This window comes from Populus trichocarpa, chromosome 2 (assembly GCF_000002775.5).
Source record: "Populus trichocarpa isolate Nisqually-1 chromosome 2, P.trichocarpa_v4.1, whole genome shotgun sequence".
NCBI lineage: Eukaryota > Viridiplantae > Streptophyta > Magnoliopsida > Malpighiales > Salicaceae > Populus > Populus trichocarpa.
In genome coordinates, this window is record NC_037286.2 from 343,183 (window position 1) to 356,655 (window position 13,473).

General features: G+C 36.4%; 2 protein-coding genes and 1 non-coding gene across 5 annotated transcripts; 2 read left to right on the top strand and 1 right to left on the bottom strand.

Moving 5' to 3' along the window:
• Positions 1 to 719: 719 nt before the first annotated feature.
• LOC7471751 (monosaccharide-sensing protein 2) lies at positions 720 to 5,760 on the top strand. 3 transcript variants are annotated; one of them, XM_052450614.1, is made up of 7 exons: positions 720 to 1,053; positions 1,621 to 1,738; positions 2,002 to 2,127; positions 2,221 to 2,562; positions 3,362 to 4,308; positions 4,528 to 4,715; positions 5,166 to 5,760. In XM_052450614.1, the coding sequence occupies exons 2-7, from the start codon at positions 1,660 to 1,662 to the stop codon at positions 5,605 to 5,607; spliced, it is 2,124 nt and encodes a 707-aa protein (XP_052306574.1). In that variant the 5' UTR covers positions 720 to 1,053; positions 1,621 to 1,659; the 3' UTR covers positions 5,608 to 5,760. The 3 variants fall into 3 exon arrangements, with proteins under 3 accessions (XP_052306574.1, XP_002300629.1, XP_024451274.1); XM_002300593.3 differs by having other exon boundaries at positions 2,002 to 2,562; XM_024595506.2 differs by having other exon boundaries at positions 720 to 1,007; positions 2,002 to 2,562.
• Positions 5,761 to 9,696: 3,936 nt separating this feature from the next.
• On the bottom strand, positions 9,697 to 12,672 carry LOC7471752 (protein MULTIPLE CHLOROPLAST DIVISION SITE 1). Its single transcript, XM_002301866.4, has 5 exons — positions 12,283 to 12,672; positions 11,806 to 12,141; positions 11,092 to 11,258; positions 10,391 to 10,778; positions 9,697 to 10,106 (listed from the first exon to the last, which is right to left on the bottom strand). The coding sequence occupies exons 1-5, from the start codon at positions 12,346 to 12,348 to the stop codon at positions 9,903 to 9,905; spliced, it is 1,161 nt and encodes a 386-aa protein (XP_002301902.4). The 5' UTR covers positions 12,349 to 12,672; the 3' UTR covers positions 9,697 to 9,902.
• On the top strand, positions 12,551 to 12,622 carry TRNAW-CCA (transfer RNA tryptophan (anticodon CCA)). The gene has a single exon. It is a non-coding gene; the product is annotated as a tRNA-Trp (tRNA).
• Positions 12,673 to 13,473: the final 801 nt, after the last annotated feature.

Genomic DNA, 13,473 nt, shown 5'->3' on the forward strand with positions numbered 1-13,473 from the left:
TTAATTTTTTATCTACAAGTTAATAATTCATTCTTATCCCTATCCTTGTATGTTTTTATTCTAATCTCCAATTATTTATTTTATTAGATATCACACTTAATAAATATTTAATTTGAGAAGAGATTTTATCTATAACTTTATATATAACAAAATATATATTTTTATTGCTCCATGTGTAAAAGAAAATAAATAATATTTTATTGCTCCATAACTAATCCCAGTTCAGTTGAATCTACCTTTTCGACTGCTTTCAATACATTGAATGCAAAATCATGCATTGTTTAAGCTGACTTTCGGGACTAAACAATAATGAAGGTTAGGTGTGATAATGGTTATTTTTTTAAATATGTTTTATTTGAAAATTTATTAAAATAATATTTTTTTATTTTTTAAAAAATATTTTTAATATTAATATCAAAATAATCTGAAAATAAAAAAATAAAATAAAATAAATTTAAATTTTATTTAATCTCCGGAGTTTCGAAAAAGAATTCCTAAAAGCGATGGTAGAAAATTTGCCACAAAGGGATATTCTTACCTACGAGTCCTCACTTCGTCGTGCCAAAAAGTGGAAATTGGAATCCCTTTACAAATTCTAAACAATAAAAAAAATAAAAAATAAAATTGTCAATTGTAGAGGGTAGAGAAGTCCAGTTCCTACAGGGTAAAGTACAGTTCAGACCCTGACCACATCAATTATTAGAAATACAACTCTAATGAAAAACAGAAAGGGAAAGGAGAAGAAGACAATATCTACTGCCACGACCCCTTGATTGGTCCATATGAATGTATATAGACACGGTATGGGAGGTTACAGGCTGACCCTTCTTTGGCTTGTACTCAGCTCCCTAAAACTTGCCATGTTCACACAAGTTCTTGAATTCTAAGCACATACCTTTTCTCCTCAAATCTATCCCAGTTTGAAACTATCAGAGTTGTTTTCCGGTGAAGTTGGTATCTGGGTTACCAAGAAAGAGATTTGTCAAGTTTTTAACTCAGTGAAGTAGGTGACTGAGTGTAGTGTAACTGTTCAAGGATTGTTGGGATAAAAAGGTATGATTTCAGTATCAGCTAATCCTGAAAGCAGAGTTCTTTGTTGTGGCAAATTAGGACTGTATAAGGGCATGGCTTTTCCTCTATTTCTGAACCCCTCTTCTTTGGCTTGTCATTTGGTGTATCTAACACTTAACAAGATTCTTATCCACATAGAAAAACAGCCTGTACTTCAGTTCAGTTCAGTTCAGTTCACACACTTTGCTTGATATTTTATCTTCCTTTTTCCTACTACAATCCAACATCATTCACTGTTATCAGGCTTTACTTTTTAAAAGTTACTTTTCTATTTCTCTAAGTCTCTGAAGCCAGCCCCTGTGCCTTGTTTTTTTGTTGAGTTTAACGTTTTTGGCTGCCAAGAGATGAGCAATCTATAAAGATCTCCTCTTTCTGGTTTCTTTTATTTGCTGATGATTTTGGACAGTCTTGTATTTCTTTCTTGACTGAGTGGATTTTTCATTGCTTATTTTGAATTCAGGGGATTCACTGATTAGATACTGTATTGGATCTGTGGTTCTTGACTTCTTGTTGTTTGATTGCTTTATCTGGGTGTTTATCTTTTTACAGGTGAGTTGGATATTGAGGACCTGATTCATTGGTTAAAACATGAAGGGAGCATCTCTAGTGGCTATTGCTGCTTGCGTTGGTAACTTCTTGCAAGGATGGGATAATGCTACCATTGCTGGTACTTTTCTTTTACTTTATCATCTATCTAATCTTTGATTTGGACCGAGAAATGTTTGATGTTAATAATTAAAATTAAAAACTTAAAATTCTAAAGATTGAAAATATTGAGATTTGTTGTCCATGGTGGATGGTATTTTTCCTAGGCTTCCAATTGGAACATTTTCTCTTACGTGTCGGTCGTTTCTGATATTTTCTTCTCTCACTTTTGGTGTTGAATTAGGGACTGAATGCAGTTCTGAAATATTGTTTCTATGTTTTCAGGCGCTGTCATTTACGTCAAGAAAGACCTCAAGTTGCAATCGAGTGTGGAAGGTCTTGTTGTGGCCATGTCACTTATTGGAGCCGCTGCTATCACAACATGCTCAGGACCCATATCAGATTGGATTGGTCGGCGTCCAATGCTAATAAGCTCATCAATTCTCTACTTTGTCAGTGGTTTGGTAATGTTTTGGTCACCCAATGTTTATGTCTTGTGCATAGGAAGACTGTTGGATGGATTTGGCGTTGGTTTAGCAGTTACTCTTATTCCACTCTATATTTCTGAGACCGCCCCATCAGATATAAGGGGAATGTTAAATACTCTACCTCAGTTTGCCGGTTCAGGTGGCATGTTTCTGTCGTACTGTATGGTTTTTGGGATGTCATTGACAACTTCACCTAGTTGGAGGATGATGCTTGGAATTCTTTCCATTCCTTCTTTACTATATTTTGTACTCACAGTGTTTTACTTGCCTGAATCTCCTCGATGGCTTGTAAGTAAAGGAAAGATGCTTGAGGCAAAGCAGGTTCTCCAGAGATTGCGTGGCAGGGAAGATGTTTCAGGTTTACTCATTATTCTTTCACTGTTGTTCTTTCTCACTCTTTTTTCCTTCTGAAAGAAGGTATAGAAATTTAGATCATGGGTTGAGACAATAGCCTGGTCTTTCTTGTTTTAGACAAGATGCCGAATCTCACTGAATCAAATGGTAGTTTGTTTGCATCATTAGTTTGAATGCGTGTCGAAGTATTTCCATGGCTGAATGACAGTATGTGTAATTCACTGGGAACAGATTTTTTAAGCACCCAACTTTACACATGCAGCTAACTTCAACAGCTATGTTTTCATAGATCAACTTGACTTCTTTGTTATACATGATAAATCTAGAAGCTTTTGGTGCATGCTAATCTTTCCCCAGTAAGTGCACTCTGAAGTGGTTTTGAGGGAGTCCTGTTTTTCTCAGCAATGATCTCTTTGGAATTGTGAAAACCATATTGTGGCAGGCCATCTTTTTTATTTTAATGGTAGAGTTCCAAACACTTTACATTCTTCGTTCGCTATCCTTAAAGCCTGACCAGTTATTTGGAGATCAAGGTGAGGTGTATAGCTTTATCTGCTGATTATACTTTAAATTGACGAGGAGCTTAACTTGATAGGAGGGAGTAAAACTATTTCACTGGTGTGAGTTCATTTCTTTCCAGCTTCAGTGTTCATAAACGTGAGCATAATGTGTAGATGTTTTTAATAGTATTTGGATTTTTTTTGGTGAATTTCCAATGGTAGGAAATTTAGGCTTCTCCGTTTGCATATGTAGCTTATTAAACTTGCTTATGTGGCTGTTGCTAAAGCTTCTATGATGCACAGGCGAGATGGCTTTACTGGCTGAAGGTCTTGGTATCGGGGGTGAAACATCCATAGAAGAATACATAATAGGGCCTGCTGATGAAGTCGCTGATGGTCAAGAACCCATTGTTGATAAAGACAAAATCAAGTTATATGGACCTGAAGAAGGCCTTTCCTGGGTTGCTAAACCCGTAACTGGACAGAGTTCTCTTGCTCTTGTATCGCGCCAAGGAAGCATGGTGAACCAAGGCGTGCCTCTTATGGACCCTCTTGTGACTCTTTTTGGTAGTGTTCATGAAAAGCTCCCTGAGACAGGAAGCATGCGGAGCATGCTTTTCCCTAATTTTGGCAGCATGTTTAGTACAGCAGAACCTCACTTTAGGACTGAGCAGTGGGATGAAGAGAGTGTACAAAGAGAAGGTGAGGGCTACACATCAGAGGCTGGTGGTGAGGATTCTGATGACAATTTGCACAGTCCACTAATATCACGCCAGACGACAAGCATGGAAAAGGATATGGCCCACCCAACTTCCCATGGCAGTGCTCTGAGCATGAGACGGCATAGCAGTCTATTGCAAGGAGCTGGGGAGGCAGTTGACGGTACTGGCATTGGTGGGGGTTGGCAGTTGGCATGGAAATGGTCCGAGAGAGAAGGTGAGGATGGAAAGAAGGAAGGGGGGTTTAAAAGGATTTATTTGCACCAAGAGGGAGTTCCTGGATCCCGACGCGGGTCTGTTGTTTCACTTCCTGGTGGTGATGTTCCTGTTGAAGGTGAGTATATCCAGGCTGCTGCTCTGGTAAGCCAGCCAGCTCTTTATTCAAAGGAGCTTATGGATCAGCATCCAGTTGGACCCGCAATGGTTCACCCATCTCAAACAGCTACAAAAGCTCCGATATGGGCCGCTCTGCTTGAACCCGGAGTTAAGCATGCTTTGTTTGTTGGGATGGGAATTCAATTGCTTCAGCAGGTAGTCTATGACTTCATTTGATATCTTTTGCTAATTTGCTCCCCCCCCCCCCTCTCTCTCTCTCTATATATATATATATATATATAAGTTAAATTTAAGCTCTCAATTCATTCTAATCCAAATCCACATGAATGGTTTTCCTACTACTCTCATTTTGACCAAAATCATATTGTGATTTATGTTGTCAATAACTGTTTTTTAAGAAACATTCGCATGCAGTTTGCTGGTATAAATGGAGTTCTTTACTACACGCCTCAAATTCTTGAAGACGCAGGTGTTTCGGTTCTTCTTGCAAACTTGGGCCTCAGCACAAACTCTGCATCATTCCTTATAAGTGCATTTACAAACCTCCTTATGCTTCCATGTATAGGAGTAGCGATGAAGCTTATGGATATCTCAGGGAGAAGGTGATTTCCTTTCTGCATTACTTCCTTTTAGTTTTAGTTCTTTGATTGCACTAGGAACAAACCAACAAGGAAACTCTTCCTTCTACTGCTCAGTTGCCTAATAACGAAACTTGTTCGTTATCCCTTTTATTCGAATGTGATCAAGTTAGATGAGCACCATCATCTTCTCAATGCATCCTTGTGCCCCTTACTGATCAAGAGATCAACTCAAAATTGAAGTGGGAGCTGCAATGTTTTTTCTAGAACAGGGGGACCTTTTCAAATTATTAGCAAATGAGAACATCCAGTTTGATTTTTCATGAGAAGAACTCCCTCCCTCCATCTCTTTCACTCACACACTCTCTTGCTATATATATAGGGGAGGGTCTGTGCACATGCTGTTTTTTCTGTCAGTCTTTACATCTATTAATGTCTTGTGTACTTATTAATCTCCTCATCTCTCTGTTCCAGGACGCTCCTACTTACCACAATTCCTGTGCTGATACTTTCCCTCGTCGTCTTAATTATTTTTGAACTAGTGACTGTGAGCGCAATCGTCAGTGCTGCAATCTTAACTGCCTGTGTTATCATCTTCATCTGCTGTTTTGTGTCGGCTTATGGACCAATTCCTAATATCCTCTGCTCGGAGATCTTCCCGACAAGAGTCCGAGGCCTCTGCATTGCCATTTGTGCCATGGTTTACTGGATTGGAGACATCATTGTCACCTACACACTGCCTGTGATGCTAACTTCCATCGGCCTAGTTGGTATCTTCAGCATTTACGCCGCTGTGTGCGTCATCTCTTGGATCTTTGTTTTCTTGAAGGTCCCAGAGACCAAAGGAATGCCTCTTGAAGTCATTACTGAGTTCTTTGCTGTGGGCGCAAGACAAGCTGCTGCTGCCAAGAATTAATGATTCTGGAAAACTTAAAGCGATTGCTGATTATCTTTGCAGTTTTAGCTGCTGAATGTGCGACCCAACATCTTTTTGGAGAATTTTGCACATTGTAATTAAACTGAGAGTGGATGTATTTCAATTATAACAATTAAATTATCATTTTTCCAAGGTTTTGCATCATAGGATGGGAGAAGGTTGATTCAGATGATATATTTTGTGATTCAATGCCATAGTGTTTAGCTTAATGGGAAAGAATGAATTTAGTTTCTTAACACTGGACGCGGCACCTTGCTAGCAAGGAGGGAATCGGGAGACAATTTTTTTTATAGGATTCAGTTCGCTTACGTTCGTTTGTGGGGCTTAAATTATGGTTCCCAGCTGGGCAATGTATGGATAGTGGAGCAATTAAATATATCCATGAGATCTGCAGATTGATGACCAAAACCACAACGTTTACATAGACCATCCCCATAACCTGACCAGACTTCAATGTACCTTAGCAATAAACGTAAACATCCATTGCAGCTAATGCCCTATGTTTGTGAAAGATTATTGATGAATGATTTTTCCTCTTTGCTTTTCCGTTGATTCGTCAACGTATAAATACAGGAGAAGTCCAACCAAAGGTTTGATACAGATTCTAGAGATTGCAACTGATATATACAACCAAGAAAGATTTAAACAAATCAATTTTGAATGATTTGAAAGACTTAAACAAATCAATTTTGAATGATTCATAACATCATCCTAGGACTAACAATAACAGACGTTAGTAATAACACACAGTATTCTTCTGTTATGCCCATGGAGTGCGGGTAAGAACTCCAATCTTGGATTTGAGATCAAGAAACCGTTGTCTAGGAAGAGACTTAGTAAAAGCATCAACAAGTTGATCTTCAGATAAAACATGACAACACAGAGAGCATTATCAGACCTAAGCCTAAAGTTTAGCCCAAACCCAACTCAATTAACATAGGTATTTTTAAAAAATAGTTGTAAGAGAATTGTTTTACCCTCTATTCTCCTCTTTTCCTCTCTATCGTGACTCTCCCTCATTCCTTACCAAGGATTTTAGTTTAAACTTAAGCTTTGGGTTTCAAGAAAGGTTAAAGAAAAAATAAATGATTTTCTCTTTTATTATTTTCTATTAGGAAGTTGGTGGTGAAATGATTAAAGAATAGTTTAGGGTTTTATTATGATTTAATGATTAAATAATTTAAGAGTTTTAATTATTGTATTAGGATGTTAGTTTGCTTAAAACGAACTGATTAGATAATTGAAATTACGGATCTTAATTGTTTTTTAGATTTGTAGAATTGAAAACTGACATATTGAAATTCTATAAATCTCAATCAACTAGTCAATCAATTGGTATGAATCGGGTGACCGATTGGTTTAAGTGTTAATAGTTGATTAATTGGTCTAAACCAACTAACCAATTGGCTTGTGATGGCGGTTGACTGATTGACCCAACAGTAGGGGTGAATCAAGTCTGTTAGGTTATTAGTTTGAGGTATGTTCGAGATTAATTAAGTGAATCAATTTGGCTTTTATAATTGTGTTTTGGTCTCTAAACTTAGAGTTTTAATCTTTTATGTTATTTTGTTTCGAATCATTTTTTAGTGTTTTTCATATTTGTTATAGGTTCTGTTAGCGTTTCTCCTAACGATCTTCAATAGTCTTTGGTTTTGTATTCTTTTGTCTTCATTTTCAGGGTGAATAAGATAATCTTTAATATGCATATAATATAAATATTATATTTATGTTAATTATATGATGAGTACAATTGATAAATTCTTGAATATCTATATATATTGCTTTATTTACTGAGTACTCATTGTTGATTTTGTACTCGCATTCTATTGAATTGATTTATATTTTATATGAAATTTATTTGTTTTGATAACTATATGAGCATCTATTATATATTAATATCGGTATATTTGTTATTAACTTTGTGCTAATGAATATTTAGTTTATATGCACATAGTATTTTGTATACGTAGCTGGTAAGAGAGGCACCGACCTATAGCGATTGATCCTTCCATAGTGATCAGGGCCGCAAACCTCGTCTGTTATCATAACCTTAGGGTTTCGTTTGTTATTTAAGTCAACGACTTTGTTTAATGTCTAACATATATCTCATTACCATATGTTATTATATTTAATGTACATGTGTGTGTGTCTATTTGTTTCAATCCTTACATTTATAAATAGCTAAAATATATATTAAATGTTATTCTCTCACTGAGTTGGTTGAGTTCACCCCTCTATTTTAATTTTTTTTTCAAGTTCTTAGTTTCTGTTAGCCGGTAGACTTTGTTAAGAGTTCCTATTTTTTTATTTTTGATCGGTATGTCTTGTTTGCTTCTGCAAGGTTTTTCCTTATCGATTTGTTTTAATGTCATAAAGTTCTCTACTATTACACTGTTTTAGTTTAGGGATTAGATTTTATTAAATGTAATGAGTATTTTAAATTATAATTTGGTTTATTGGTTTTAAGGAATATTTTAAAGTTTACGAAATGCTACGTGAATTTTATATATATTTGTTTTATAATATGTATGTTCTGAGGTTTAGCATAGATTGCGTGTCCTTATAGCTCCGCTCATGCATTGTCGATTATGGACTCTGGATTCAAGTCGTGACATGAGTCATCTCCAATTATAATGTAATATGAGCCAGTGTATGGAGTATATAGGGAAATGTTGCTTAAGTCATAAGTGACACGGTGAGAAACTCCATTGTCTAAGAGACAGGTTAGATAAGTAGAAGAACCGGTAGCATAATGTGTTTGTGGTTGCCATTGTGAGGTAAGATGAGTGGATGAAGTTGAGGAGTTTTTGTTGGGCGAGGAAATTAGAACCAGCTGAAAAGAGGAACACCTTTTAATAGTGTGGCCTTATTGTCTGCAGATTTGGAAATATCCTAAGTATGGACGAGAGGGACAGTTGTTAGGAGATGAAAATGGTCCACCATTTTGTGGTACGAAATACCTATTGGTATTGTTGTTGGATGGATGCCAAAAGTTGTGGGAGATGGAGCCTGAATGAGGGCATAATTGTGTCGGCTGGTGGGATTTGTAGTGGCTGGAAAGGGAGATGGTTCTTGCGTTGTTGTTTGTAAGGAGGCTTCAAAGTTGAGCAGTTTTTTCATGAAGTTCTTCAAAGGTAATTGAGGAATATCTAGCTTGAACAACATAAACCAGTTCTTTGTAATCACCTCCAAAACCATCTAGGACTTTCTCTGTGAGATCCTCTATACCAAATAGGACTCTAAGAAGAGCTAGTTTTTCAGATCATACTTTTATGTTCTACAAAAAATCAGATACACTTTCATAACCTTTTGTAAGGTTTTTTAGTTGGGTCTTAACATGTTTAATGCGTCCACGAGAGGACTTGGCATATGTGTTGGCCAAGATATTTCATGATTCACAATTGAGGAATGAATGGAATAATGGCTAGAGAGAGAGCCAAAGATGACATTGAAAATGAGCTAGTCTTGTCTAATCTAGAGATTATATTCTGAATTTGGGATGGTGGTATTATTTTGAGCAAGGTTGGTTGTGGGACATGGTTTTAAGCCACCAATATAGTCTAGGAGGTCATGCCCAATGAATAGGTATAAATTGCAATTTCCAGGAGATGTAGGAGATGTAGTTGCTGGATGTTAATATAAGAGGAGTTTAGGCAGCCACATTAATGGTGACGAGGGTATTAAGAGTTTCATTGGTGTTGTGAATGATGGTGTGGGAAGAGTTATTGGCCATGAGTGAGGTAAAGCAAAGAAAAAAAAATGGACATCACTTAGATATGCTCTGATAGCATGATTTTTTCCTCTTTCTTTTTCATTGATTCATCAACGTATAAATACAGCAGAAGTGTTAACCAGAAGGTTTGTTCCAGATTCTAGAGATTGCAACTCCTATATAGAGATAAGAAAGATTTAAACAAATCAATTTTGAATGAGTCATAACATTATCCTAAGACTAACTATTACAGATGTTAGTTATAACACACAGCAGTCTTCTTGTTAGTTTGGACTGCAACTTCCAGATACATTTGGTGCGGACTGTGAAAGGTCAGCGTTCTAAGATGGAATATATGAAAAGAATAAAGTCAGATGGGGGGGTCGTCATTCTATTCACAGCCCAACCTCAAAAGTTCTTTACAACAAACCGGACGAAGTAACTTGACAACAAGATTTAACTGGCAACTTCATATAAATATTCAGATCTGTTTGGTAAGACTTGAAAAACCATAGTTTGCAGCAGAATAATCATATTTGACAAAGGATATTGATAGAGTAGCTTAGGGCTTCTGCATTTCCTCCGGGGATGAACTGCTATTAAGAGAATTCAGGGAACGATCTGATTTCAAAGGCTTAGAATCACCAGATTGGCTATTAAAGGAGCTGCGTTCAACAAGCTCATTTGACTTTGGATTAGACTTGAATGATCTCTCAAATTCTTTAGCATTTCCAGTGTCGATGACTAATTTATTGAGTTTCTGCTCCTGCAAACAGAAAGTAAAATAATAAACGAGGGAACTGCAGTAAGGGTATAGAAGGGAAATACATCCAGCAACGGCAATAGAAACATTACGATAGATTAATGCAGGACCATACAGAAACGAGATATATGGACAGGTCTACAAAGTTAATTAGGAATGGACCACGCAGCATGTTCTCTAAATTAGTTACTCTTTGGGTGATGCAATTCTCATTGCATGGGAGTGATTCTCTCCTTTCTAGTTGTAAATCCTCAGGGCATAAATGCATAAATCTTAGAAGTGCTTACATTCTGTAGCGTCTCTAGCTTTCTTTGTAGCGCCTCATGCTCAGCTTGAATACGGAAAGGAACACCATGCTTTTGATAAACATTGTTTTGAGCCAAGTCTTCGTCAATGTCACTGGCAGTAGTTGCAAAAGGATGATTTGCAGGAATCCATCTGACTGTGTCAGGGTCAACATTTGGAGGTATTGAATCTCCTTCTTTAAGGAAAATTGTTGGTCTTTTCCACTGGTATGCCCGTGACCTCCTTCTCTGATGGATGGCTTGTTGATCTTTGGTTAGTGTAACTGGAGCTAAGCGATAAACCTTTCCACACATCTCAACGGTTGAATTGCTCTTGCTAACTTTAACCAATGGATTATTGAACGGATCCTCGTATTTGAGAGGACTTGATCTGTGAATAAGAGGTTTCACAATGAAACCACATTATTATCACCAGCACAAGATAACAAAAGCTTGGCATGAAATGTGATCCTTAGAACACCTAGTTGGGAAAAAAAAAAAAAAACAGAGTGGCAATGGAGGGGATGGTAAAGAAAATTAGTTTCTACAAATAGAGATCATGCAATGGCAATCATTCTTCAGGAATAGAAGTGGGAATTCTTGGCAAATCATTCAAACCACAGAAAAGTAATTGTTCTACAATGTCCACTGAGACGATGCAAAGTGAAGATAGCAGCAGAAAGCATTGGGGATTGAAATCATACATGCCTCTTCTATCAGATCTCAGCTGGCCACGTCTAACAAGATCAGCTACAGAGCCAGGACGGCTTTGCCTTAACTTCCTAACCACATATACTCTCACAGCAACAACCAAAAATGCAGTAGCAACACATAGCCATATTACAAAATTGCTTCCAGAAGCTCTTCTCATCTGATAAGCCAAAAAACTCTATAAATAAAAGACTAGAATAATCTACAATTAGAACACCAAAAGGCCCAAAACACTACTTATGAATCACATGATCTTTTCATCAAAGAAAGCCTAACAACCTAACCTCAAAAAATCACAATATCAAACAAGCATTGCCATCTCTTGAATTGATCAAGTTCAGAAGTACATTGTACCCATTCTTGCTTCCATTTTACTGCGATAGCTTAATGAAAAACTTCTAACAACTTGCACATGATCAGAGACTCAAAGTAGTTGTTACCCAAAAATGCTAACCTAGTCAACAATCCAAACAACAAATTTGGTTCCACATTTTTACTTCTACAACGTAAATGTCATGTTAAGATGACATTGTTGCAGTTTCAAATCCAATGCCTGGTGGTTCAATTCAAGAAGCCTATCCAGTTCCTAAAAATTCCACATTTTTCCCAAAAACACAAGCGTTTCCAAGACTACAAAAACACACACCCATGCTTCCAATTATAGGAATTCATATTCAACGATGATTCAAAAGAACTCGAAAACTCACCACAAAATCAACAGGAGGGAGAGTGACAATCATTCCCTGAAATTTGGAAAAAGGGTCTTTTTTCCAATCCGGGAGCGTAGTATCACTCTCACTCTCTTTCTTGTTGGCCGCTGCTTTTGCCACATCTTGAACACATTGCTGCTGCTCTTCCTCCTCCTCCTCTTTGGGATTCTCCACATTATCATTATTTTTATTAATTGCTTTAAAGCGAAAACTTGGATTAATTAATAAAACTCGATTGCATCTGGGTTGTGAAGAAGACAAGAAAAAATCTCTCCCGAGTTCCACTACCTTCGGAGAAAACCGGTGTTTCGATGCCCAAAAAGAAGTCGGCCGCTACATAACATCAAATATCATTGTACAAAATAACATTCGCTATACTTAATAAATTACAAAAAAAAAAAAACAACAACAACAACAAGAAAAGGGGATGATGATAGTAAGATTAAAGAATAAAAATCATGATTAATTAATTACCTGGACAGAGAAACAGTGAAATTGAGGAGTCCAAGCTGATGGTGATGATGTTGTTGTCGTTGTCATTTTCAAAAGGGTTTTTTTAGGAGTCTAAAAAATTTCATTTCAAAATCAGCTTCGATTGATGATGCGCCAGTGCCATCACTTGGTCCAAAATCCAAACACAAGAGCCTCACGTTTCAGTCCCTCCCTCACCTGTTTCTGTTTCCTCTCATTCTCATCAAACTTTATTCTACTATTATCATTCTGCGGCACAAGATTAACAAGTGGATCCGTGGCGCAATGGTAGCGCGTCTGACTCCAGATCAGAAGGTTGCGTGTTCGATTCACGTCGGGTTCAATCCCCTTCTTTTTGAGAGATTTTTTGGTTTTCTCTTTTGAGATATATTTTTGGTTCCTACCTTCCACTTGTTGAGAAAAATCCTTGTCACCCCCCTACGTATTATCATATATAAAACACTAAAAGACACGGTAAAATCATTGGAGTCCATTTTATTGAGGTTTTGTTTGTATTTGTGGTTATGTTTTTTTAAAAAAAAATTAAAATTAATATTTTAATGTTAATATCAAAAATAAAATTTTAAAAATAAAATAAAAAAATTATTTTAATACATTTTTAAGAAAATAAATATTTTAAAATACATGTTATTATAATATCAAATACTATTTTACTCTATTTGTTTTTGCATTTTTTTGTTGTAATTTTATTTTGCATACTGAAAAAAATAATGTTATAAAAAAATATATTATTAACATTTTTTTTATTTTTTGCATGTGCTGAATTAAAAAAAAAACTTTAACATTTTTTTTTTTATGTATCTCATGACCGAGGACGATTCCACTCAGCCTCGAGCCCTGCCAGGCACTCACTTTTTGAGTCTTGAGATGGTGTAAAATAGTATATATAGTATTTGAACCCTCCTTTAGAACCTGGGGATGCCTCAATTTAAGACATTTCCAAACTGGGTGATTTGACAGTTTCAATAAGTTTGGGACTTAATTGCAAGAATCTTTTGTTTTGTCCACTCAACTAAGAATTATGAGTAATTGAGGTAGGGGCTGAAGTGGGGTCTCCATTTTTTCTTTTTGGTGACAAAATTGGTCAAGTCCTGAAGCCACTTTAGCCGCCTTGAAATAAATAAATATATATATATATATAGTAAGCAAATTCAAACTCATACACTCCATTGA